Source organism: Cyanistes caeruleus, chromosome 5 (genome assembly GCF_971803275.1).
Source record: "Cyanistes caeruleus chromosome 5, bCyaCae1.hap1.1, whole genome shotgun sequence".
NCBI classification, from domain to species: Eukaryota; Metazoa; Chordata; class Aves; order Passeriformes; family Paridae; genus Cyanistes; species Cyanistes caeruleus.
This window is the reverse complement of record NC_141705.1, coordinates 9,466,661-9,494,569: the sequence shown is the minus strand read 5'-3', so window position 1 is coordinate 9,494,569 and position 27,909 is coordinate 9,466,661. Positions and strand designations below refer to the sequence as shown.

Genomic DNA, 27,909 nt, shown 5'->3' with positions numbered 1-27,909 from the left:
CTATTAGAATCAAGGGGGAAGGAGAAAGGGGTGTTTTTTCAGGAGCAAAGCAACAAGCCAATAACTCCAAACAGATCCCGCGGGAGGAGCAGGGCAGGTGCCTCAGGGCACTGCCCGGGACTCACTGCCCGCTGTGGGAGGGCTCCTCCGCCACCTCGAGGGGTCCCCGCCCCGCCCGGACCCCTGCCCGGCAGCCTCTCCTCCCTCCCAGCCTCTCCTCCTCCATCACTTCCTCTCCCCCTCCTCGCGGGCCCCTTTCCCCCTCACCTCAGACCCTTTTCCTCCCCCGATATACGTCCTCAGCCCGCCCCGCCTCGAACTCCCGCTTCTCCTCCCTCTTCGCCTCGCCCCGCGGCTCTCACCCTCCCGGGCTTTCAGCAGCACCGTGTTGGCCACGATGTTCTCGATTTCCATGGTCGGGGGCTCTTTCCCCTCAGGGCAGCCGGAGCGGGGGCCGCCCCTACAGCCTCCTTCGCCCCCTCCTCCAGCTCCGCCACCGCCGCGGAGTCAAGCCTCGGCTCATCCGGCCCCAAGGACCTCAGCACTGCGCTCGCCTCTTCCCCATCACCCGCTGCTCGCCCCGGCACCGCGCTCCCCCTCCCCGAGGGCGGAGACGGAGAGCGGGCAGCACCCGCCCGCCCCGGCCATGGCTCCTCCGCCCGCCTCAGGCAGCACCGCCCCTGCGCTGCCACCCCCTCACAATTACCAGGACTACAAGTCCCAGCAGGCAGAGCGCGGTGTGCACTGAGGACACGCGCGCAATATCTCGTTGGCCTGCTGGGACACGTAGTGCGCCAAACCTTCCCCGGCCTCGTCCCAAAGCGGGCGGGAAGCAGAGAAATAAATATCGCGGTACTTGGGCAAAGTTCTCGCGAGAGGTGGTAAGCTGCCGGTACGCATGTGGTGGTGCTGGGCACGGCGAGTTGAGGGGGGCGTTGGGATCACGCTGCTTTCTCTTCTCTTTTCTTCCTCCTCTCCAGTGCTCTCTCCTCCGCCCCACGCCCCCCCCAACTCTCACGGAGCTGTGGCGGGGGGCAGGGGTCAGGCCAAGGGGAAATTCAGGGGGTTTTGCGCCCCCCCCCGGGCGCCATTTTGCTCGGCCCGTTCGCACCTCCAGCCTTGACCCTGAACACTGAGGGCTGAGCTGCTGCCTCTCCACCGCGTCCCCGCGGGCAGCTGGAGCAGAGATGGGGAAGGCGGCGAAGCGGAAGAGAAAGGTGTCAGTGCCCTCAACAGCAAAGGGGCCCGTGAAGTCGGCGATGGCTGTGGTCAAGAGCAACCCCTTTGAGGTGAAAGTCAACAGGCAGAAGTTTGATATCCTGGGGAGGAAGACCAAAAATGATGTGGGGCTGCCTGGTGTCTCACGGTCCAAGGCCATCAAGAAGGTAAGAGGACATCCAGAGCAGCGAGGAAGGATGGTGTCTGTTTATATGGGGAAATTATAAGGCTGGAGCCCTCTCAGGTTAAGCGACTACCTCTGCTGTGCACAGGAGTGGCCGGTCACCTCTGATGATGCTCAGGGGTGATAGAGAGCTCGGGGAATGGCTCCTGCCAGCGCAACCCACAGGGTTCAGTAGTACAGGTCTTCCTTACTGCTTGTGTGGGAATGGTTCTCTTCATTAGTTACCCAGGTCCAGAATACAATGGCACGTGTTGTCGGCAAGTAGTGGACCATAGAGTCCATTACATTGGTTGGTTCTGCTGATCACAGGATGTTAAGCTTCTTGATAATGTAACGTTGGTGTGAAAGATTGAAAGGGCACTAAGGTCGGGATGCAGTGAGAAATGTGTAGCTATAAAGAAACTACTGTTGATCTGGAAAACAAATGCAGGTGATTTTCTGTGCACTGGTTAAATAGAGATGTCGTAGAAGTATGTTGGGATATAATGATCTGTCTGCTGCTGTCATAAGAATGACCATACAACTTGAGTAATTTCTTTATCTTCAACCCTTGTACAATTTTCAAAATGCTTCTTTTCCTTTCTCTATTGCCATCAATTTCCTTTCTCAATTGCCACCTGACCAAAATCTGTGATGCATAAGGGTGAGAGAGTGTGTCATACTATGCATCTGGGATTCCAGCAACATACCTCATTCTTGGGTGAAACACTTGACTTTTTAGTGGTCTGTCACTTCAGACAAACCAGCAAAGTTAAAACCTCTGTAGATTAAGTTAAAGCTGAAAAAAGTGTACTTTGAAAGTATGTCCCTGAGATTCTCTGACATGTTAAATACATGCTGTTGTTGAACAGAATTTAAAGCACTTACTGAAAGGGCAAGTGCAGCAAAAGCACATGGTTTATCAACAGATGGTTTATCATTTTACATGTATTGTGAAGGTAATGCATTAAGTCTTTTCTTTTTTATCAATAGGAGAAGTAATCAATTGAGTGAAAAAAAGCACAGAAATGCTTTCTGGTACCAAATGTATTAAGAGGTATTAATGTTCATATACAGTGTTTCAGCTGTATGATATTTGTATGGTTATGTAAGTAAGTAGAACTGGCACAATATTAGATGAAACCTGAGTTTTAGTGTCATTTACAACAGCATCTGAAAATTGTGGATGCTCAGAGAGGCTGCAGAGGTCTAGACTAGGAAACCCGGCCTTTTCCTTTAGTGAAGCACTTTGTGAGATTCTAGTAATGTGAATGGCACAGTATCTTTCTGTAAGAATCAATTAATGTGCTCTAAATAAAAATAGATAATTCTTCAGCCTAAACACAGCCAACATTTTCTTTCTTTAGAAACTATGTAATATCTTCAGCATGAAATTGTAAATTAGCTTTCAGATTTTGTTACTGTTTGTAAAGATTTTTGGAAACTTCATGAATGTTGTACATCACATTTTAGGATTTGGGGTTTTATTTTATAATAAGATAAATCAGATATTTGTCATGAATTAGTTCACTGGCATTTGTCTCCTTGCCTGTCCCAAAAGTAGAGCACATAGTAAGTACCTTTTATAGGTGTGATAAGCTTCTTTTTACTGACTGGATGCTTGACCTCCCCATGCTCAACAGGGCTAGATTTGTGGATCCACTTGAGTCTTTTATGTCTTAGATGAGATGACCAAAGAAAAGTTCAGCTGACTTTTGCTAGCTTTTTTTTTGCTTTCTGTAATATGTTATTCTTAGTTTACTAAGCTTGAGATGCATCAAAATCCTCCAGTGTAAATGCACAGGTTTTGTATGTGATAAAATGAAAGTGAGATATGGAGTAACATGTTACCTTCACATGGATGCTTATAAGAGAACTTAATCTGAATGTACTGTATGAGCTTCCCATCTTTTTTCCATGTTAATTTTTCCTTCTTTCATTGCATTCTGGTAAATTATTATTTATGATATAATGGCAGTATAAAGATTATTATCTTGATAGGATACCATGGAGTCTTTTTTACGTTGACTTTGGAAGTAGTTACTCTCTGTTCTTTTAATTCTATCTAGTTTTGTCCTTTTCCTTCTAGCGCAATCAAACATTACTGAAAGAATATAAAGAAAGAGAAAAGACAAATGTGTTTAAAGATAAACGTTTTGGTGAATATAATACCAAAATAACTCCTGAGGAAAAGATGATCAGACGATTCACTCTGGAAAGACAGGTAAATGATTGAAAAAAAAAAAAAAACAACAAAAGAAAGCCAAACATAAAACCACAAGGCACACTTGAATTTTTACGTTGGGAGCGCCCCCTTAATAGAGGGTTTTGGAGGGTAATGCTTTTTTTTTTGGTTTTATAGGTTTGGAACTTATGAAAAAGGAATTTTTTGTGGAAACAAATTTTTTCATTAAATCATTTTGGTTTTGCAACACAACTGTTTGAAGCAGAGATTTCTTTGAGCACTGACATGCAAGAAAGCTAGTTATGAGCAGGTTCATTGATTAGTTGGTTTTCTTTGACTTCTTTGTTTTAGGAGTTAAATTAGGAAAATGCAGTCACCATCAAGTATATTCTGTAGCTGACTAGACCTCTGTAACTTGCTGTCATTCTGTACTGTGAATTGAATGTGCAGTACTGTCCTTTCTGCCTCATCATACTTCAGAAGTCTCCAGAACTAAGCAGTGTAATTTTTGTAGGTAGGAGGCTATTTCATTAGGCCTGAAATACAGTGATTAAAAATTGATGTTACTGATACATAGATAAAACTTCAACTTCCCTAGATTTCCTGAGTTAGTCCATTTGTAAAAAAGAGACGTGACACTCTCACTTAAAATTTATTTGAATGAAAATATTGGTCTGGCAGTCTCTTCAGCTAGCACTAAAACTGTAGGTGTTATTTCGTTGTCTGAGAACTGAAGATATTTTGATATTTCATTGGTTTGTTTTACTGTTCTTAGCAAAATTATGGAAAGAAGAGTATCTATAATCTTAATGAAGATGAGGAATTGACTCACTATGGCCAGTCTTTGGCAGAAATTGAAAAACTAAATGATATTGTTGATAGTGACAGTGACACAGAAGAAAGAGGAACACTGTCAGGTAAGAAGTGCCAGCTGGTGTTTCACTGGTAATTTTATTACTGGTAAACATGTACATCATGTTCAGTACTGTCTCTCATTGAAAGAGAATATCATGTTCTTGGTTGAGATGTTTAAACCAAATTTGATTACTTCTTAGCCACACATAGACTGGCCCTCAGGATTTTAGCAGGGGTTAAGTTGGACATAAAACTGGCAAGCTTCTTTAGTCTATGAGCTTTTCACCATAAACAGGTACCTGGATTTTGAGCCCTTTGACCAGAATCTGAAGTGTCAGTTTTCTGGTTGCTTTCTTGCATCTCTGGACCTACCTGTTAGATAAATACTGGAAAAAAATATGATCTTACCTCATACCAAGTATTTTTCAGTGTAAATTATATGTATGACACAATCTCTTTTGGTATGACTATTCCCATAAGGATGGGACTAATGCATGATTAGTTCAATAGTTAAAATTGCTCCCATTCTCAAAGAATAGGGAGATACTGTCCTAGCAGCAGCGCTCTTGCAGTCATGTGGATTTGAAAGATTCACATTCTGCTTTTTTTTCCCTAGCTGAATTAACTGCTTCTCACTTTGGAGGGGGTGGAGGCCTGCTTCGTAAAAAAGTATCAAGTGAGCAGCAAGATGAAGAGGAAAAACCTAAGTCTAGGAAAGAACTTATCGAAGAGATGATAGCCAAATCTAAGCAAGAAAAGGTGAGTTTTTATCCCTGAAGTATAAGTGAGCATGGTTAAGAAGCTGTCACTATAGTGGCATAGATAACAATGAAGGAAGCTTTCTCAGAGGAGTCCAAGCTCCTTGAATAAAGTCTGATTTTGTAGGCATTTTAGATACAACTTGTTTAGCTGACATTCTTTTGTATCCCCAAATCTCCCCTTGTGTTCACACCTGTTTTCTGAATGCAAGCCATGTACCATTCAGCATAGCTCTATACTGCTTCTTTAAAAAGAATGTTTGCAGCTTCAAAATGTTAAGTATTTGAAATTATTAATTTGTGAAAGACAGTGTTTTGGTTTTAAGTTGTAAATGCTACGTCATGTCCATGTGAACATAACTACTGCATTTGTCTTTGTTTTATTTTTCTAGCAAGAGAGGCAAACTCGGAGAGAAAGTGCCTTAGAACTGACAGAAAAACTTGACAAAGACTGGAAGGAAATCCAAGCCCTTATTGCCCGCAAAACCCCGAAGTCAGAGAGCAAGGACAAAGAAGCAGAAAAACCCAAGGTGAGGTTTTGACTAGAGCAATTTCCTTCGTTCTAGTAACTTGTAGTTTTGACTTGTATTGGTTGAAGTATAAGGCCAAGTTCATCACTTCATAAAACAAAATGTTGCTGCCATTCACATTGAAGGAGTTGCTGTAGTTTTAGCACAGTCTCATCAGTTGGAGGAATATAGGTTTTTGTATGATTTCTCTGATTTTAATTAGTTATTGCTTTTCTTTAGTTATCAAGTGAGAGCGAGGATGCAGACTGAACAATGCTCTTGACTACAGCTTATTTGTAGAACAAATTTTCTTGAAGAATTAAAATTGTTGGGAACACTGACTTGAGTGCCTTTTGAGTGTTCCTTTGATAGAAAAACTTGTACTTGACAATAGACATTTACTTGTTGAAATTGGGCTCTGTCCCTTTCAAGAAGGGAATGAAAATAATTTACTTTTGAGTAGGTATTCTATGGTCTCATGCCTTTTCTATCATTTTTATTCTATCCTAAGGGAAATAAACTTGTAAATCTAAAAATAGCCATTGTATTGAGCTTTTTTATTTTTCTTCTAGAAATGTGTATTTTCATGCATTTCCATTTATTGTTTTCAGTAGAATCCAGATTTTATATCACCAGCTAATTAGTTCAGTCTTGCATTAAAATCCATCTGAAAGTACAACAGAAAAATAGTGGAGCAGAAGTTCATATTTTGGTCTGTTGACTTCTGTGTTTAAGTTGCCCTGTGGCATGTTGAAGCTCATTGAATATTAGCATCTCTTTTTATTATCTTTAAGCTAGGTTTCTGTGTAACAGAACTAGCAAAGGCTTATCTCATGTGACAGTGGAAAATGAAATGTAACTTATAAATTTATTAATTCTGGCTGTGTTTTGTTAATAAACAATATTTCAAAGGGCTTCTAAAGTAATAAGTAATCCAGTTATTATTTATGATACTCTTTTTTTAAGTTTTTCAGTTGTGAGTAACTTAAGTAAGGAAGGGGGAAATTCCAGAAGAGTTTCCCTTCAATTATTCTTATCGTTCCTTGTCTTAACTCTGAGTTGAGTGTTCTTGGAGCTTGCTTTGGAAGCAGTCCTTTCCTTTTACCTTAACAGTCTGATTTCTTAGCTGTTATTCTGGCAGAGGGATGGCTGCAACATAGAATAATGAAACTTAAGATAATAAACAATTGCATAAATATTTCTTTAGCCTGACGAATATGATATGATTGTTCGAGAACTTGGATTTGAGATGAAAGCAAAACCTTCAGAAAGGCTGAAGACAGAAGAAGAATTGGCCAAAGAAGAGCAGGCTCGACTCCAGAAGCTCGAGGTATACCATTTATGGCTGAGATTGTTTAGGGCCTGTCTTTTGGGAATGACTGTATAAATTCATTGCTTGGCCTTAGATTTTAAGTGGCTGTACTAAACTGCAGTTTGTCAGAGGGTGAATTCAGGAAATCTTCTGTTTGTGTTTGTAATCTCATATTAAAACAAAAAAGAAAACCCATGGGCCTAGTATGTGACTGTGGAGGTTTATGAAATGAGTCAGTCTTCCTTCAGTAAAAACGTAATGTTACTTTGATTCGCCTTTAAATGTTTTAAATTATTCAGAGTTGAGGTGCTTCTAAGTTAGTGGAGTATCATGTTGCACAGCAGTTGAATTAATACACTGGGCAAGTAATTTACTGCTTTCTTCTGCTGTTGCAAGAGCCTTTCAGCGGTAGCATGTGCGTAGCTTTGCTTTGCAGAGAGATACGAATGTCTTGGGAAATGTTGCATGCTATTTCTGTTACATGGAGCACTGAGTATTATGGGAAAATGGAATAATTTGGTAAATGTTTCATTTTTTCTTTCTTTTTGTTTTGGTATAATAAGAACACATTTAAGACTGTAGGGAATTCTGTACCTTCAGATTACAGCAGAACAGAGAGAGACTTTTTTATTTTCTACTGTTACCCTCTTAGAGTTCGATGCTCAGTCTGTATCCCAAGAATCTTAGGATGTGGTTGTGTTCGCTACAAGCTTGTTACACACGTGCAAAACAGATAAACACTGTAGAATCCTGAAACACTTTGGAAGCTCTTATTTTCTAATAATGATGTTCCATAAGCAAAAGAGATAAATTTTAAACCAAGAGAGCACAATGCTTCTGGTTAACCCAGTTTTAAAGCCTTTTAAATAAGCTAATCCTGTTGACTGTGTGCTCTTACCAGACTGTACTCTCTACAAAAAATAGGTATGGTCAGCTTCTGCCCATGATTTCTCAAGTTGCTGTTTTTTCTCTTTTCACCAACTTTTTGAGTAATCCAAATTAACTTTTTTCCTTGTGTTTTCTTAGTGGTAGTATATGAGAGATCTTCTGTTTTGGTGTAGTTACCTGATTGAGCTAAATGTCTCACATCTGTGTGTGGTATTTCTTGTGAAACACAGGCAGATCGATTACGTCGAATGCATGGAATAGATGAAGAGGCAAATAAAAAGAGACCCAGCCACATGTCAGCTGATGATCTAGCTGATGGCTTTATCCTGGATAAAGATGACAGACGTTTATTGTCTTACAAGGTAAGGTTTAAAATTTCTGAATTTTCAGAGGTCTTTAAAGAAGATTAGGAAAAAGCTGGCAAGTGAACTCTGTGGAGATATTAATCCAACCTCCTGCTCAGAGCAGGGTCAACTATGAAATCACCAGTTTACTCAGATCCAGCCTGTAGTTGGAAAATCTCCAAAAATTGAGGCTTCTCAGAGAGATGCACACTGACTGCCTGTACTGTGAAGAGATTTTTTTTAATCTCCAGGCTGAGTAAGCCTAGGTCTGCCTCTTCTTGCAGAGCCAGGTGTCCCAGCCCCCACTAGTCCTGGTGGCTTTCTGCTGAACTTGCTGCAATTTATCAATACCTTTATTGCATTTGAAGGCCCAAAACTGGATGCTGTGTTCTATGTGGTCTTAGAAGTGTCAAATCTCCTGACTGTGTTCCTGCTGTTAGAGTAGCCTTCTCTGCCACTGGCCTGCTGGGTTGAAGAGACTCTTGAGCATTTCTGGTTTGTTTTTTTTTAAATTTTTACTGTACTGGTACAGCTTCCACTAAATTTCAGCCTAAAGATTAGTAGATTTCTGACATATAAGGTGGCAGGGCAACATAACCTTAAAGCTGATATTACGAGTCGTGTGACTGTGGTGCACATGTGGGCTGATTCGGTCCTCTCATACACAAGTAACAAGGGAACTGCTGTTCTTGAAGGGGAGAATACGAATTGTGAATGTGAATTTAACAGGTGATTAATAAAATCAGGATGGGACCAAATATGTATCTGATATGCTATTTTAACACATAGAAGGAATATATTTTTATATGAAGAATGTTTCTGTAAGTGATGCTGAAGTATTTTAATTATCATCTTGTAGTTTTCCTTCTGTGTGGTTTCTTCTGTTCATTGTATGCTACCTCTTCTTACAGTTTCTTACAGCCCTTTGAAAGTACCCTACTTTTGTATATCTATATGTATGTTCTCTCCCTAATATCTCTTATTTGCTGGCACTTCTGACATTCACTGCCTGGTTAGGGCAGCAAGGCTTAAAATCTCTTCATGCACATTTAAGATAACTTTCCGTGGTGATTGTAGTGAGGTGCTGACACTTTATCCATGTTTTCTCTATGGACAGGATGGAAAAATTAATATTGAAAATGAGGAGGAGGAAGGAGAGGAAGAAGAGGAGGAAGGAGAGGAAGAAGAGGAGGAAGGAGAGGAAGAAGATAATGAGAATGAAGTAGAAAGTCAGGAAGAATCTGCAAGTGAAGATGAGGAGGATGATGCAGCAGATAGCCACTTGGATCTTGAATCTGATCTTGAGAGTGAAGAAGAAGCTGCAGGGAATAAAGAGGAGAAGAAACACAAGGCAGATGAAAATGAATCACATAATGTGGAGAAATTAGATCCAAAGAGAGAAGCTGCCAAATCGGAGCTTCCCTATACATTTGCTGGTAAGCAAAGGACTGATCCAGAGATCCCTTGTTGTCAGGAGGTGTTTAACAACAGTTAAACTTGTTTTTCTGCAGTTAAACGGTCAGTTCTCTGCCCTGTAGGTCTCACATTCATTCACAAAGTTTTGCTTAATTGTTGTATTCTACTATTTGAAGAGCAGCTGTTCTTAGTAAGCAAACCTAATCATGCTTGGAGAAGTAGGAACCAGATCTGTTTCATCCTAGGGCAGTTTCTGTGCCTCTGAGCAGCTTCAGAATTTGAAGATAAAAACAGGGGAGTGAAACAAAATTACCCATGCTCCTTTCTGAAGGCAAACAGCTTATCCAATCCAAAGTGCTACTGTTTTACCTAAGAGAAGCCAGAATAGTATTCTGTGATCTGTGTTTGGTTTTATGTTTTTGTCAGAAGATGCTTGGAGAGACAGGATTCTGAACTGTGATGTAACATTGCATTATTGTAGAGACACTCAAAGTTTGGCTGGTCTTGGGTCCATGCCTAGCAGGAAGGAGGAGATGCGTTTCAAGTAGTACACAAAACATTCATTCATATTAAGTACATAATTAATCTAACTATTGTCCTAGTGTAGATTTCTCTAACAAAAGTATCTGTTGCAAGATTAAACAACCTTTCAAACAACTTCCTTAAGTGCTTGTGTTTTCCATCAAAAGAAGATGACTTACTGCACAAAGCCTTTTGAATTGCATTCAGGCTTTGCTTTAACCCGAAAGCAGTCATCCTAAAATAACTCAAAAAAATCACAATTAGTTACAATGTCTTCTAGCATGTTGACTTCTGTAAAAAACTGCATATATATGCCATGGTTGTTGGGTTTTTGTTTTTTTTTTTTAATAATTTCCTATTTGTGGCCATATTGTTAATTTCTTAATGTTCTTCACACAAAAGCTAATTAGGTGTGAATTAAACATAAAACTAACTGTATTATGGTAATTTTTTGGTTAAATGTGTGTTTAGGTTTAATTCTGCTTTGTGTCAACATCGCATATATGATAAATAGAGGATGGTTTGAGTTTTAAGCATTGAAAAGCATGTTATTTTCTGACTTAAGTTCACAGAAATAGTGCTAATAGATTATTAGTGTTTAAAAGGTAATTATTTAAAACATCTGTGGTTTCTTTTTTTCTGAAGAATAGTATTTTCAGATTGGAAATTTGTTGCACATTCACTTGAATTAAAGATGTAAAGTTCAAGATTTTTGTGTGGTGAATTTTTGTTTTTATTTTCTAGTTCCTGAGTCCTATGAGACATTAAAGTCTTTATTGGCTGGAAGGACAATAGAACAACAGCTTATTATACTGGAGAGGATTCAGAAATGCAATCATCCAAGCCTTGCAGTGGGAAACAAAGCAAAGTTGGAAGTATGTTTTATGTTTAAAGTAACTTTTAATTCCAGAGTAAGTTTTAATAAATATTCAGGGAGCAGTATAAAATATACATGTTTCTATGTTGTAAGTAACAGTAGAATTAATGTGATAATATTAATTTTCTAAGTCTGTATCACTGTTTAAGAATATGTGCAATGAAGAAAAACTTAATAATTTTAAGATATTATGCTTCTTGCAGAAATTGTTTGGCTTCCTTTTGGAATATATGGGAGAGTTAGCAACTCTGGATTTACCAGAGCTCAGAACAATTGACAAACTGGTCCTGTAAGTATTAAATCCTATGGACTTTTGCTCCTTCAGGGTTTAAAAACAAAAGCTACCTAGAGTAAAGGATTTAAATTGTTGCTTGTTTCAAATATCCTGTAGAAACTGTTGGCAGCTGCTAACCCTAAGCCTTTATGTTTTAACTTGGTTTCATGTGTTACTTGATCTACTAATTGGACCAAGAGATTTTCAAAACCTCAGAATGTATCTTTTGATCTGCAAGATGCTTTTTGTAGGTAGCAAATAAGTAGTACCATACATGCATGAAACTTCTGTATAGGAGGTTATTTAGACAGCTGATAGAGGATTTTAAGCACTGCAGTGACACTGTGCAGTTTCTCTTGCAATCTCTGCTCTTCCCATGAGTTTTAGTTCTGTGAATTCACTCAGGGAGCTAGATGAAAATGGAATTGAAAGTGTTATAGTAAGCTCTTATCGAAGTTCCAACTAAACACTTTGCAGGAAGTTGTCAGTTTGGCATTGTTGTCTTCAAATATCTGACAGGCAGTTAGGCTGTGAGGAGAGAGCCAAGTTTGTCTCAGAGGTATACAGCAAAGGACAAGAGTCAATGGGAAAGGGCTTTAACAAAGGAAATTGCGATTAGATTTAAAGAAAAAAATCTTCTCAGAAAAGGTACTGAACATTAGTTTCCCAGAGAAGCTGTGAAGATGAACAAAACTCAACAAAGCTATGAGCAACCTGATCTGGCTTTGAAGTTAGCCATGCTTTGAGCAGAGGGCTGCATCAGATTGTCTCCAAAGGTCCCTCCCAAACAAAATTGGTCTGTGGTTCCTATCTTTACTTTGCAGGATAGAGAGCTTTCTTTCAAGAAGTTATTTTTATATAGTTTTCAGCAGATGTTTTTTGTTTCATGCTGAAGTCAATAAGTTTGTAAAAATCTGTTACGTACAGCATTAGCATTTATTGCTCTGTTGCATTCTTCAGGAAGATAATGATGGCTCTGAGCCATTGATACTGTCACACATGGTTTGTACCAAAGAGGAAATACATTTTGGTTGTCTTTTGGTACTGGGATATATTAATATAACTGCAGACAAATTTCACTGAAAATACTGGGAGGCCAAACAGATGCAGGCTCCAGACTGCATATGCCTGTAGGTGCTAACCATAGGCCAGGGGCTGATCTAACTTTGTGTTTGGGATTTTTTTCTTATTTGCAGTAATAATTTTGCTAACCACATTGCTGCCTTACATGTTGTTTAATATTCCCTAAGAGTGTTTAGAATAGTGGGCTGTCTAGTGTAAGCCAGCATACTTCATTGCAGCAATATCTAAAGTTAGGAGATTCAGAAGGATACTGAATGACCATAGCCAATGATTTAGGAGTGTATTTTAATGTTTAAAAATATTTTTTATCTAAGATTTAAAAGCCTACAACTCAAGGATTCTCACAAGGCCTAATGAAAAATACATGTCTCTGTAAAATAAAGTATTACAGTAGTAGTAATCTATATTCTAAAAAATATTAGTTGCAGACAATTTGTTATTGTAACAGTGTAGATGGAACACAAGAAAGCTTCCTATGGGTGCTTAAAAATCAATTTTTTATTAACATCAGTGGTGTAACTTGATTATGACTTAAATTTCTTATTAATAGGCCATTGTACAATCTCTGCCAGATGTTTCCTGAGGCAGCCAGTGACAGTATCAAGTTTATCCTTCGAGACGCTGCACATGATCTGCAAGAAGTAATTGAAGTCAAAGGCCGTGCAACATTTCCAGGTTTAGACACGGTAACAAATGCATTTTGCTGGGGTTATCTCTTTGCATTAGTATAGAATGGTAATAAGTGCAAGATGACATTATGTAGTGAATTATTAGCATCTATGACTTTCTAGGTTTTCAGTATTTTAAATTGCCTTTCTGGGGATAAGTTGTAACAAAAATCGTGCAACAACAGAAAAACCCCACCCCTAAGAAGCAAACAAAAAATACACACACATTCTTCAGAGTAGAAGTGTAAATATGAAATTAATAAGGGGGAAAGATCTTACAATTGTCTCCAGTTTTCATAGCAGAACTTTGTTTTCCTGATGAAACTTAAATAGGTAGTTTTAGGAAGAAGTGATGTTATCGGTTATGTTGTGACATGTTTAAAAAAAGTGCTTCATAGAAGTGTGATAGCTGCAATATCTCTTAGGTTAAAATAACAAAAATACCAACCAACCAAACAAAAAACCAACCAAGAAAATATTATGGATATAAAAATACAACATTTCTTAGTACTTTATATACAATAATGGCCAAATTAGTGTCTTGGAAAGAATTTCTTTCCTTGTTATATTGGTAATATCCCATTTTCACTTTCCATGTTAAATGTGAACAGATTCCTTTTACAATGTCTAGGTAAATGGCTGCTGGGGAATTCAAGAAGGCAGCATATGGAAAATGAGTATTTTTTAATTGTAATAAAGTTTTAAAGACAAACCATAAATCTAATTCAGAGGGTGCTACTTGTTTTCTGTCAGCTTGATGAATTTCTGCTACCTAATGGAATAATTAGACTATTGAAGGAAAATAGACTGAAGGCTAGGTTCTTACAGCTTGGAAGATATATTGAGTTCTTCTGAAGAGTCTTTATTCAGGATATTTTGGGTTTTGCAGGAAATACATTATAGGGAGCTTTTGACTTCTGTTTTTAATTTGTCACTGTCACCCTTGTAATACCAGTCGCACTTCTGGCATTCATTCCCTTCACTGGACTTCCAGTTTGCAGGCCATCATGATCCTTTAGGGTGGAATTATATCACTTTGTATTCTCAAAGCACTTGTTTAGATGAATATTCCATAGATCAGTTGTCTTAGTAGGTGTTTCATATGCCTACTGTTATCTTAGCCTGCAATTCAGAGTATTTAGTAACCAAAACACTTCAGGAGAGTATTTGTTTACAATGAAAGAGGAACAGAGAGGAAGCATTAAAACTTTACTTCCATCTGCTTTACTGTGTAAATATCCACTTAAATAATTTTCATAATTACCTTTGATGTTTAATTTTCATATGGTCTTGATAGGTCAGTTACAGGTTTCTCAAGTTCCCTTCAGTAAAAGTGTACCTAATCACTGCTTAGTTCTTTTGGGTGCAGCTGTTTGTTGGTGTGTGCCAGTGCCTGTTCATTGTCTGTGTTGAGGACTGGTTGAAAGGTGTCACAGGTCCTGTGTGGCCACTTGCTCCTGTGTTTGTGGTGTGAGAGTATATGATCGTGGCGAGCTGAAGGGGATCAGATATTCTCATGAAGTAAATGGGGCTGGGAGGCAGAGTTCCTTCTTAGTTGCTTTTTCAGCTGCCTCAGTCCGATGTTAGACCTATAATGGGTATCTCATAATGGATATTCCTTTTTCTCATCTAACTTAAACAGCTGACTCAATAAATAGGTTGTGCATCATACCAGATTTCTCAATGTATATTGTAGTATTTTTGACTACGGTATGGCAGTTATTTGTTCAAAAGTTGCATATGTATAAAGTCAAGGTCCTGTGAATAATATCTTAACTATATTTTGCCTTATTCTGTTTTATGTGCAATCAGCTTATTTATTTGAAAATTGTATCTCTGCTGTTTCCAACTTCTGACTTCTGGCACCCAGTTGTAACACCTGCTTTTATGTACATGAGTCAGCTGCTTACTAAGGTATGTCTGTGATGTTGTACCTCAGTATATAACTTCACATATATTATTTCTTCCTCGGACTCCAAATGTGTATGTTAGCATTAATATATATATAGTGGCAATGTACTTGCAAAGGCAGCTTTGTGTTTGGTATAACCACAGAGAGTAACTGGAAGAAAGGGTAAAGAGGAATACACCCTTGCAGACTATAGTCCAATTTACAAAACCTTATCTCTTCAATTTTTCAAGCTGTCACAAAAGAATTCCTTCTATGGGAAATTACATGGTACTAATAGAACAGACTGAATACAATCTAAAGTCATTCATTAGGGGCTTCTTTTCCATATATTGCATTTCTTCATAGTTGAGAGGTTATGTACTTAAAAATTGGCAGGATTTGTGTTCCTTGAAAATGTACCTAATGCAGTGCACCGAGTTAAAATATGTCCTTATTTTTCTATCCTAATATCCTGTTTATATATTTCAAAAGTCTTGAGCTAATTTTTCTATTGCTGCCAAGTTGCTCTCAGCATTCTGTTTCACTGGTTCATTTTTGAAGAATTTATTGTTTGTAGTTTAGCACCTTCTAGTGGCTAAATGAGTTCTGATAAACCTGTTACTCAGTCCTGCAGATACTCTTCAGCTGAGGACCAGGGAAAACCAGTGTGGTTCTCATCAAAGGCTGTAATTTTATAGACTTCAAATGCTTACAATGTAGTTAATAATTCATCTTTTTGGGAGATCCTGCATTTGTGATGTATGATGACTTTTAATTAGGAATATTTTGTTCTTTTTATTTCTTTTAGTGTCGCATTGCAACATTGCAAGATGTTATTAAAGGGTTATTTATATGCTGTTTGTTCCTGGAATATGTATCTCTCTCCAGAAGATTTGTACCAGAGCTCATCAATTTCCTTCTTGGAGTACTTCACATCTCTCTACCCAAAAGCCAGGCCCAGGGTGAGTTTGTTTAGAGTAGACAAGTATTTTGTTTAGAGTCTGTTTTAGTGTTGGGGTTTATCTTTTAAATTTTTTAAATACAAATATTTCACACTGATTTCATTGTTTTTTGAACAAAAGGCCAAAATCATCTGCTAGTTCAGCCAAACACAACCTTCATTCTTGGGCATCTTGTTATGAGCTAGATCCTTTAGTGTTGTTGGCAGGAAGGAAAGGACTGAAGTTATTAAAGGAAATGAACTCATGTTGGCCACAGTGCAGTATTTTTGCAATGTTGTTGTTCTAAACAGATTGTATGATTGGACTGTGTTCTGAAATTTAGAGTTCCTAATGGATTCCTGAAGATACAGTACCCTGTAACTTCACAGTGAGGCAGCAGCTCATGCTGCAGATACCCTTCAGCTAATAGCAATATCACCTAAATGAGAGATGTACATCACAAAACTGGTTTTTTTCCTTATTTGACATGGATTTGTAGTAGTATAATAGAGGGCAGCTATTCCCACAAGCAGGATTAGTAACATAAGTGTGTTAGCTTAACAATTTGCACAGGGATAATAAAATTATCTTCTCAGTGTGATTCCCTATGTTAGAATTTTTTTTTAATTTGCCAGTCTCTCCAATTTTTTTTCCTTTTATTAGTTTCTGTCTTTAAAGTTATTCTGGTTCTGGGGCTCTTTTCTGTTGAACAGTTCAGTGACAATAATTTACTTTTGAGGAGTTTTGTCAGAGCATAGTAACTGATTCATGTGTTAATATCTCTGTCTGGGCACAGCATACAGGAGGAGACTCTGCAGGCAGGATATTACCAAGTGAAAAATTAAATTATTTGATAAACTCACAAGATATTTGGGATTTAATGAACTACACACTATGTATTAGTATGCTCATCACTCTTGACAAGATCCTTAAGAATCTTGTCTCTAATAGGTGAGGAAGTTAAGCTTCTGTCAGTATTCCAGTACTTCAGTAGGCAGCTCCCTTCCTTTCCCTTCAGGACTTCTTTGCATTTCTATGCTGGCTTTTTTATTTTTGTTTTGTTTTGTTTTGAATATTTGAGCTACCACTGATCCCTTTTCTTAACAAACCTATCACTGCAGTTTCACCTAGGCTGTACTATACAGACCTTTCCCCAGCTGCCTCTCACAGCTTAGCAGTTTCCTCTGAAGTGTGAGCCAAGGTTACACAGCTGGGCTGCATCAGAGCTAAGCCCTGGATTCTCAGAAGGCCAACAGCTGAACCCTTAGAAGGAGGTGGGAAGAGGTTATGGAGTGGGTGGGTTACGTAGTACTAAAAGTATTTTCCTCTCAGTTGTGTACTGTCTTAAGAGTATTTGATCTACTGAAGGTTTTGGTAAAGTTAAAATAGAGGATTCTGCAAAATTAGATAAGAAACTTGAAAAATATTTAGTGGTAATTACTGATCAATTTTTAGTTACCTTGTTTAAAATATTTCTTTGTATTCCTGTTTATTTTGCACTAGTTAAATTTGCACGGTGTTGGTTCCTGTTAGCAGTGAGGAAAAGCTCAATAAAAGATACGTTAGAGGCCCAGTGTTCTCTTTGAGAACTTTCCAGTCAGCATTGATGTTTTGAAGTTCCCAAGGTATCCAATTGTGTTCTTAAATATTCACGGTGGAAGTTTTGGTGGTAGTTGTGTTGGTTAAGCTATCAACACAGAATACTTTAAAATAAGCAGACATGCTGCTCTCTGGAATGTTGATGCACCATCACACCAAAAAAATTCTTGGTGTTCAATTTTAACATTAAGTAGAGTCAGCAAATAAACTCATAATGTTTTGATTTTATTATCTTGATCCGTAAATTTCTCACTTGAGAAGGATATATGGAATGCAGTTCATAAAAGACTGAAATACAGTCTGATTTAGAGTAAAAACTATTACCTTAAAAAAGAAAAACTGTAGGTAGAGGAAGTGGGAAGGAGTTGTCATGGTTGATAGCTTTAGCTAATTGAATTGTTAATGAGATCTGCTATCCTCTCACAAGTAAAGCAGATAATAAAACACACATACCTTAGTTCCTGATCTTGCATAAGCCTGTGTGTGTCACAATCTGTTACAACTTTGAGTCTCAAGCCTTAAAAACCTTTATTTAAATTTTCTTCTGGCCTGTCTTTGAAGAGCTATGTACAGTATTTAAATAATCTGAGCTTAAAGTTTGAAAAAGTTTTGAAGTCAATTCCACTGCAAGCTTGCAGGACATAAGGAAAACAAAGAGGAGGAAAAAACCCCAAGGTCCAGCGCAGAGAATGCAAATTATTTTGTCCCTTAGCCATGAAATTCCTTAGATGCTTCTTTCATGTTGCTGTATAAGTAGTTTCACAGATCAGCTTATGATCTGTGCATAGGGATTCTTTAGTGTTTTCCATATGCCTTGCTTCAGCATATATTCTGTGTTCCGTGCTCCACCTGTTTTAAAACCCCTCAGCTGGAGTGGGAGAGGACTTTACAGTGTGTCTGACAGCCCCTGCTATGGGCTCACAGGAGAGGTTCTGTGGCGGCAGCTGTGGCTCTCTCTGCTCCAGGTCCCTGTGCCTCATGGCCACCTTCTGGTCAAAGCCATTTGCTTGTGACCCCGTGGGAAAGTTGTGTACCTATCCAGTGTTCACATCCAACCTGGTCTTGAACACTTCCAGAGCTGGAACTTCCCACAACTTCTCTGGGTAGCCTATAATCCAATGTCTCACTGCTCTCATAGTGAACAGTTTCTTCTTTTTATCTAGTGTAAATCTACCCTCTGTCAGTTTAAAACTGTTACCCCACATAACTACACTTCCTGATAAAGATAAAGAGTTCCCCCCCATCTTTCTTGTTGGCCTCACTTAAATACTGGAAAGTTGCTGTAAGGTCTCCTCAGGGCTTTCTCTAGGCTGAACAACCCCAGCTCCCTCATATGGGAAGTGTTCCAGCTCTCTGGTCATCTTCATGGCCCTCCTCTGGATGCTCTTGAGCCAGGTCTGTGTCCTTCTGTGAGGACCTCAGAGCTGAACACATTCCTTCAAGTGGGATCTCATGATAGTGAAGTAGAAAAATCCCCTCCCTTGACCTGCTGCCCACACCGCTGTTGTTGCAGCCCAGGATGCAAAGGAGGCTTTCTGAGTTGCAAGGGCACATTGCCAGCTCAGAATTCAGGTTTTCATCCACCAATACCCCGAGTCCTCTGCAAAGCTGCTCTTAATCCACTCATATTGCCCAGTCTGTATCAATGTGTAGGATTGCCCCAACTCAGATGCAGGACCTCACAGCTTGTCTTACTGAACTTCATGAGGTTCATGTGGTCCCACCTCTGGAGCCAGTCAGGGTCCCTCTGGATGGCATCCCCTTCCTGTAGAGTATCAAGGACACCACTCAGCCTGGTGCCACCTGCAAGCTTGCTGAGGGTGCACTCAATCCCACTGTCTGTGTCCCCAGCCAAGATGTTCAATATCTCTGGTCCTAGGACAGAGCCCCTGACACTCAGCTACTGGTAACTGATCTCCATCCAGACATGGAGCCATTGACCACAATTGTGGCTGTGACCATCCAGATAATTGCTTATCTGCTGAGTCATATACCTGTCAAATTCATGCCTCTCCAGTTTAGAGACCAGGATGTTGCACAAGAGAGTCTCAAATGCTTTGTACAAATCCAGGTAGATGATATCAGTTGCTCTTTCCTTACCCATCAAGGCTGTAATCCTGTCATAGAAGGCCACCAAACCTGTCAGGCACAATTTGTCTTTGATGAAGCCATGTTGCCTGCTACCAAGCACCTCTGTGTTTTGTCTTGGTTTCCAGGAGGGTCTGCCCCACAATCTTGCTGGGCACAGAAGTGAGGCTGATCAACTTGTAGTTTTCCTGGATTTCTTCTCTTTTCCTTTTTAAAAATGATGGTGGTTTTTCCCTTATTCCAGTCACTGGGAACTACAACTTTTCAAATATGAAAGTGGTTTAAGAGCTTTATCTTGCCATTTCCCTCAGGACTCTCAGATGCCTTAAGGTCCCAGGAACTTGAGAACATTTGGGTTCCTTAGTCTTGAGCCTGACCTTCTTCAATGGACAGTACTTGGTTCTCCCAGTCCCTGCCTTTGGATTCTGTGACTTGGGCAGTGTGACTAGAGCACTGATCTATGTCCCCATAGTTCCAGTGTTTTCCATTGTTTTAGAAAAATATTAGAAATTTAGAAAAAAAAATAAAAAGTATTTTTAAAGGTATTACAATTAAAATTGTAGAATGAGTTGGCTGTTTTTCTTCAGAAAGAATGCATGAATTGATCTTGTTTAATGACTGTTGTTCTTGGTTTTTTAGGCTATACTGTAGTGCATCCATTTACACCAGTGGGGAAAAATTTAGAATTGCTATTGGTGTGTGATAAGGAGGATCTGATAAGTTGGGAGAAGCAAAATGTGCCGTTGAGTATCGTGACTAGATTAAAGGAAACCAGCAGAACAGAAATAAATCATACCAGGTATGTAAGAAGTGCAGAACAACAGAAAAAACACCAGATCATCTGTTGTGTTATGTCAGTGACAGTGCTCTTTAGAAGTAAAAACAAGGGTAGTGGATAGTTCTGCTGTGTTCAGTGCACTGACATAAAGATTCGTTGCTGATGGAATGCTTTTGGTATTTGCTTAGGGGAGTGAAATTTTTAGTCTGAATTAACAACTGTTTATAGTTGTAACTGGTTCTGCCAAGCAGTCTTAATGGATTCTGCTAACAGTCCAAATTTAATTAATTCAGCTGATTTTAATTGAAAATCCACTGCAGTTTCTGCAATTGAAATTATTATTTTTTTGTGCATTAACAGGTTATCATGTCTAGCCCTGTGTTTTGACCTTATTAAAAAATGTGCAGCTCTCTATGAACCTTTACCATCATTCCATGAAATAATGCATCCTGTCAGAGTACTCCTTACACAACATGTGCCAGTTAATGAATATCCTGAAAAAATGCAGGTATGTATTCCTCAGGATCTAAATAATCTGTATGTTTTTTTATTAATAAATTCTGTGATCATCATCTGTGCACAAACAAAAAAAAAAACAAGTGTAAGCATTAATTTTTTCGAGGGTCTGGCATTTTGATGTTCCTGTGGGAAAAAAGCACAGACAGTATTTAGAAACAGACACCATTGTATATGGTGTCTTGCCTATCTAAATGAAGAGAACAGCACTTGGCTTGTTTTAATGTCACTCATTCCATGAGTGACATAATTTATAAAAGTAATATGGACATCTGGTTACTCTCATACAACTGGGGAGCTAAAACTTATAACTGTATAGGTAAAATGAACATAAATGTGCCTGGTCAGTTCCTTGCCTAGGACAGTTGCTTATTTTCTAGCAATGAGATTCAAATTTGTAATCTATCTCTTCTGAATGTAGCAAAATCATCTTCTCCTCAAAGAAACACTGTAAAATGTCCTTAGAGAACAAAGTTTTATTACTTAGATGAAGTCAAATGGCCTATGTTTCTGGACATCAAAATAAAAAAAGTCATTCTTAAAATTGCCATGAAAGGAAGAGTCTGAGTTAAACTGTCTTTAGTCTTGCCTCGTCGTCTGTTAGCTGAAACTACCAGCAAGCAGACCTTTCCTGTTGTTCATGATACCATTTTAATAGACTTCCAAAAGCTTTTAGGAATTATCCAACTTGGTTTACAGACTGTCAGTGTTAGCACTGTCCTAATGAGTAGCTGTGTTAACCCAAGGAAAAAAAATGCATGAGGAGAACATTACTGTTGATTCAGTTTACAATAGATTTTGGTTTATGGTGGTTTTGATATGCTTTTACAATTGTAATTTGTTCTGCATTTTCAGGAATGGTATCACAGTGCTCTGAAAGAGCTGGAGAACAAAGTAAAACACTACACCCCACTGATATGTGAGAAAAAGAAGCCAGTGCCATTGAAACAGTATACTCCTAAAATTGTGAAAGTGTAAGTAAAGAACACTGGATGCAAAGGAAAGGTGCATTTAAACCTTAAGATTTTTAGATTCAGTATACAAAACAGAACTGGTTTTCTGCTAGATTTTGTGCATAATTCACAAGAGGCCATCTACTTGTGTGGTAGGGAGGGAACAAAAATTAAGGCATTTTAAGAGCAAATATTATCTTGTAGGAAAAATAGCACTGAAAGTCAACTCTTGCCCATACAATGAATTTTAAATTAACAAATTTCAAGATGATTAGATGGTTATTATCTGCTTAGGTGCTTTACTGAATGCTCTGTCAGGCACTGAAGTCAGAAGAGCAAGTAGCTCATGTGTATATGAAATATATGATGGTAAAAGATGGATGGTGAAAAACACTAATTTAGTTTAGTAGATTATAGAACAGTGTTCTGATTCAGGAGATCTGCTTTATATTGGCTGCTGATTTATTTAGCCATATTGGTTTACTACAGGGGCACAAAGTGTCTGCTTTATTTATTCTAATAATTGAAGAAGACAGCTTCACTCTGCCATACACACTTATCCCATCAGACTTCTGTGAAAAGCATCTGCTGAGAAGGTCTGCAAAAATTTAAGATGTATGGGGAAGTTCTATCTTTCTGCAGATGACTTCCATTCTTGTGGTCTTGCTTTTTTTAGTCTGTTCAAAGTGCAGGCTGCATATGGGAAATTGAAGTGTGGTCATTGGCATGATGATGAAGTGAAGCTAGAAGGTCTGGTGAGTGTTTTTCCAGTATATTCGTTGGGCAGATTCTTATTTTTCAGCTTATTCATATAATATGCAGGAATTAAAATACTGAGATCTCATACAAAACCTCTCATTATAAGCATGAAAAACTTGTGGGTTAAAGGTGTTCTGTGCTCATGCATACATTCTTATTTCAGCTTAGAGTTTGGAAGAAAGCAGGCAGGCAGCAAGAAGGAGCAAGAAAGAAAGCAGCTGATCCAGAGGCATAAACGTGAACTTAAAGGAGCCATTCGTGAGATTCGGAAAGATAACCAATATCTGGCTAGAATGCAGCTGTCAGAAATCATGGAGAGGTAATGTAGCCTTTGTTTCAGCACCACTTTGGGGGTTGTTCTGCTCTGCATTCATTTCTTCACTGCGTGCCAAGACTGACATTAATGATCAACCATACTAAACTTAATAAAAAAGTTATAAATTAAATAAAATTGGAGGATTAAATAAAAATAAATATACAAATAAATAAAATTTAAGGAAAACCAAACATTTTCAATGGAGATACTTTAAACTATTTTCAACTTTGCAGTTTCATTTCTCTAGTTTAAGAGGATGCAAAATGTATTTAGATGGTGTGTTGGTGAAATTTAAGAATTGTGGGGCTTTTTATGAATTAGTAATTATTCTCCAATTACACTTATTTTCCCTAATGTAATCTTTCTGAAATATTTTATATGTTGATTGTTTGTTTTACAGAGATTCAGCCAGGAAAAGAAAAGTGAAAGAGCTTCTTGGTAGCCTTGCTACACAGGAAGGTGAATGGAAAGCAATGAAAAGGAAAAAATGGAAGAATTAAATGGGACTATCTACAGCAGGAAGCTTACTGCCATATAAAACACCCCAATCATGGCTTTTGAACAGATTTTAATTACATTTTTTGGATGCATTCTTTTTGAGCAGACAACATCATTGGATCTGTTTGAAAAAGTGAATCTGCTTATTAGGAAAGTCCACAACTTTTCATAAGGAGAATAAAAACAACAGTTTTGTACATGGCATGCTTCTGTTTTATTTTAATGAGAACATTTGGATGAATAATCAGAATTCTAAGTCTAAAACCTGATCACATGCACCTAACTTGAACTACACACACACAAATTCTACATCAGAAACCTTTTGTTACTTCAGGCTGGTGACAGGTCACTTGTGAGGTTCCATTTCAGGGCCAGTTCTCTTCAACAGCTTCATCAACAACTTGGACACGGAAATCAAAGCCACACTGAATAGTTTTGCTGAAGACACTGAACTGGGAGGAGCTGCTGACTCCCTCAGAGGCAGAGAGGCCCTGCAGAGAGATTTTGACATTCACCAACCATGTGAGGTTCAACATCGTCAAGTGCTGGATTCTGCGCCTGGGGTGGGGCAGCCATGGATGTACAGACAGGCTGGGGAATGAGGGGCTGGAGAGCAGGGCCATGGAAGGGGACCTGGGCATGTCCTGGTCAATGGAAAGTTGGGTCTGAGCCAGCAGTGCCCTGGCAGCCAGGAGGGACATCCCTGTCCTGGGGACACCAGGCACAGCATTGCCAGGTGGGCAAGGGAGGAATTGTCCCTCTCTGTGCTGGGCTGGGGCAGCCTCACCTTGAGTGTTGGATATAAAAGCTACAAGAGAGTGCCCAGTGGAGAGCAATGAAGGTGGTGAAGGGCCTTGAGGGGAAGCCATGTGAGAAGTGGCTGAGCATGCTTGGTCTGTTCAGCCTGGAGGAGAGGAGAACAAGGAGAGACCCCACTGCAGCTACAACTTCCTCATGAGGGGAAGGGGAGGGGCAGACACTGATCTCTGCTCTGTGGTGACAGTGACAGGACTCAGGGAATGGCCTGAAGCTTTGTCAGGGGTAGTTTAGATATTAGGAAAAGGTTCATCTGAAACATCTCCCCTGGGAAGTGGTCACTGCACCAAGCCTGACAAGAGTTCAAGAAATTCTCAGGCCTGTGGTATGACTTTTGGGGATGGTCCTGGTTGGACATTCTGTCATCTTTTTTTAAGGTTGAGTAGTTGCAGGCAGCCCTCTTGATGGTAGTATAATTTAAACAGTAACATATTAATTAGTCTGTAGCATGCTAAATTATGTGTTGAATAATGGAATCAACTCTTAAGTAAAAATCCTTTTTTAAAGCTTTACATCCATTCATCTTTTCAGTAAGTTTTGAACTGATGAGCACAGCTCAGAAGTTCTTAATAATCTAGGGTGATGACTTAGAATTCCTCAGTGTGTTCAAAACTGTCTGACTTAAGGGAACAGTGATATCCTTAACTTTCTTCCATTTAATTTATCATGTATGTATAATCACTGATAACTGCCCAGTATGACTTTGAGAAACAACTGCTCTTCAAACAGAGCCAATAAACACTTCTAACTCTTTCTTCTTATACTGTATTTGCAAAGACATGTTGCAATGGGACAAAGAGCACCACAGTTATTGATAGGTGCTAATCTGAACTAGGTTCACTGCTCACTTATATATTCGCTTAATATTTGGTAAATTCAGCAGTAGTGCTTAATATTTGGTAAATTCAGTGATGCATTGAACAAAATTGTAATGTTTTCATGGAAAACTGTTAGGAAAATAAAATTGCCATTTCCATTAACATTTCAATTTCAACTGAAAAACAAACTATAAAATAAGACCAGTATTAAGAATGAACGAAGAGCTATGGATCTTTACAAAAATGAACACCCAAAGCTCCTGCCACTTTCAAATGCTGCTCCTAGATCTGATCTGTGTTTTGGCCAATAGGTAACTGACACATCATAATGCTCTACTTACTATTCATGAAGAAAAATGCTGTCAGATAATCTGATTTAGTAGTTAGGCTTGGTTCTTTTGGACTGGCTTAGAATGTTTTCTTCTGTTTTCTGGGGTTTTTGGTTTGGTGTTGGCTTTTGGGGAAGGTTTTTTTGATTGGGTTTTTGTGGTTGGTTTGAGGTTTTTTTCAAATTAAACTTGTAGTGGAAGCAGGACTAAAATTAGGAAGGGGTGAGTTGAAACACAGCCTTTACATTTAGTCTCTAAGGACAAAACTGTCTTTGTTAGGAAAGTCTTGTTTCTTAAAAGAGAAAAGCACTTTATTGAAGGAAAAGGCTTTTATTAACTGTCAGTGTGACTAGTAATGCAAGTAATATGTAAATAGTAAAATTATCATCAGCTTTTTTTGGTTTGCAAAAGCACTTGCATTAACTGTTAAAATGGGCCAGATGTTAAGTACCTGTGGGGAAGATACTTGTGTCATGCAAGAATTAGTAAGATTCCTATGTTTGAAATCCATTCACACTTTTAAAAAATAAATTCATTTTCAGTTAGCTTTGCTGAAAAAAGCAAAGCTAACTGAATTTGGAAATTTTGGAAAAGCTATCTTCTGAAACCTCAAAGGAATCTCAGAAGATTAGATACCTCCTGTTTTATTTCCATTTGGCACAGTATGAATTTTTTTCTTTAAAACAAAATCTTTTTAAGTCAATAACTTGAGAGTGAAGTAATGAGGAAGGAGCTAACTTTTATGCTGTAAATCAATACTTTCAGTTTGGACTTTTAGTCACAGTCTATACAGCACAAATAAACAGTTAAAAATTATTATTATTTATTTATCTGACTTTAGCAGTAGCTTCAGAAGTTTTGTCCAGAATGGTATTAGAATCACAGAGATGCTGACAGAGGCACTTTGATCCTGATTTTTGATACCACTTACAGCTGCTTTTTATTCCTCAGTAAAGGAGGTAAAAAAAGAGGGTAGAGACACAATGATAATGTTTATGGGACAGGACATTTTCTGGGACAAGAGAATGAACAGGAATGTCTTGTAATGCTGATGAACAAAAATGAAGGCTGAGGAAACCTCAGCTGATAGACTTACTCAACTGTTTTGGAATGTCAGACTGAAAGTAGTTCTGTTTGAAATCTTGTTGAATGAGAATCACTGTATGTGCTTTTACAAATTATATTGTCAATGTTTAAAGTCAGATTTAATATTGCAAACCTAGGACTAACTGTGATGCTTACCACACAGTATTTTACATGAGTAGGAAAGCAAGACTACAGAGTCTTGCCTCAGCTTATCAGTCAGGTCTGACAGTTTTGCCATTGCTCAGTACTGCAGCAGCTGGGCAGTTGCTCTGATGTGATAGGAAGGTCTGGTCATTTGGACTACAAAGGGGGCTTGAACATGTTTGAGTGCTGGCAGACCCTTTCTCATAGAGCTTCTTGAACACCATTACACTTGCCAGGCATTGTCTTGTCTCTTCATTTCTTTTAATCCAGGACTTGTCATAACAGGCCTTTTGACATGTCAGTTATCAATTGTAAATCTGTATTTAATTATCCAAAAAAAGAAAGTATTCTGTACCTAGAATCAAGTCATCACACACAGAAAAGGAAAATTACCATTTTGCTTTTAGTTTCAGGTAGCTTGTCTGTCAACATCAGCTGTCCCAAGGAATAGCTACTTTGAATAGGAATATTGTAAAGAATAGGGTTGAGAACAAAACTGTTCAGCTAGAAACTGCATAAATTACCTTTTTTGTAACAGCATGAAAAGCTTCTTCAAGAGTTTTGTCTTTTGGTTGTCAGTTGGAAGCTGATAAGCAGTTTGATATTCTCAGTTGTGCCTTGCAGAAGTTAGCATCTACCATGGTGTGTCCCTGCTCTGTGTAAGGCCACCAACTTTCTGCTGAGCAGAGGCCCTTTGGCTACTGGGCTGAGGCTGGTGTCAGCCACAGGAACTGGTGGAACTTTTTTCCTCTTCTTGGCCTTTCTAGGCATTGGAAAAGTCAAACAGAAGCTCTGACAGAACATTTGGCAGCTTTATCATCATTCTGAGACTGAGGTGTTAAATATTTAGGGAGTCAAAAGCATTCTACAAATGTGCTCATTGTGGTCTTCCAGGTGTGTCTCCTAAGATAAGCAGGTGTATTTCAGTTCTAAATATCTTGGCTCTGCATTCTTGCTTAGTTAAAAGACTGGTTTTTGTAAGGGGTTGGTTTAGGGGAAGTTGGAGTTGGTTTTTATTATTCTTCAGTAAATTAGGTCTGGAGTGGAAAACTAAAATCTTCCATGCAGTCTGAACACTGTGAGTCTAAAAAATTATAAAGATGGCATTAAGTCCTTTAAAATATTGACATTAGGGCTAATGCTGCTTTTCAGCAATAGAGTAGGAAAGTAAAAGCCAGAGTAAATGAGCCATTACTTCAGTAAAATAACAAGACTGATATAATAAAAAGATCAGTGTTAATAAATGTAGTCTAGGAACCAAATTTAAGTTATCTGTCAGATGTGCAAGATTTTGGACTGGAGAGA

General features: G+C 38.6%; 2 protein-coding genes across 7 annotated transcripts in view; one reads left to right on the top strand and one right to left on the bottom strand.

Annotated features, from left to right (window-relative positions):
- GRK4 (G protein-coupled receptor kinase 4) overlaps nt 1-722 on the bottom strand; it is a 37,110-nt gene extending 36,388 nt beyond the window's left edge. For both annotated transcript variants that reach the window (XR_015286909.1, XM_086889500.1), the window contains exon 1: nt 363-722. Coding sequence is in view for 1 of the 2 variants with exons in the window: in XM_086889500.1 (XP_086745626.1) it covers nt 363-414 (52 nt within the window). In the remaining variant the exon portion in view is untranslated. The remainder of the gene's footprint in view (nt 1-362) is intronic.
- Nucleotides 595-23,613, top strand: NOP14 (NOP14 nucleolar protein). Of its 5 annotated transcripts, none has more exons than XM_023925592.2 (19): nt 595-881; nt 981-1,385; nt 3,471-3,605; nt 4,342-4,483; nt 5,038-5,180; nt 5,572-5,709; nt 6,896-7,018; nt 8,119-8,250; nt 9,350-9,668; nt 10,915-11,045; nt 11,251-11,336; nt 12,955-13,090; nt 14,885-14,986; nt 15,772-15,925; nt 20,231-20,390; nt 20,730-20,877; nt 21,741-21,859; nt 22,761-22,916; nt 23,314-23,613. In XM_023925592.2, exons 2-19 carry the CDS (start codon nt 1,188-1,190, stop codon nt 23,411-23,413), a joined length of 2,622 nt encoding a protein of 873 aa, XP_023781360.2. In that variant the 5' UTR covers nt 595-881; nt 981-1,187; the 3' UTR covers nt 23,414-23,613. The 5 variants fall into 5 exon arrangements, with proteins under 5 accessions (XP_023781360.2, XP_086745622.1, XP_086745625.1 ...); XM_086889496.1 differs by having other exon boundaries at nt 683-892; XM_086889499.1 differs by having other exon boundaries at nt 726-881; nt 1,177-1,385.
- The last annotated feature ends 4,296 nt before the right edge of the window (nt 23,614-27,909 follow it).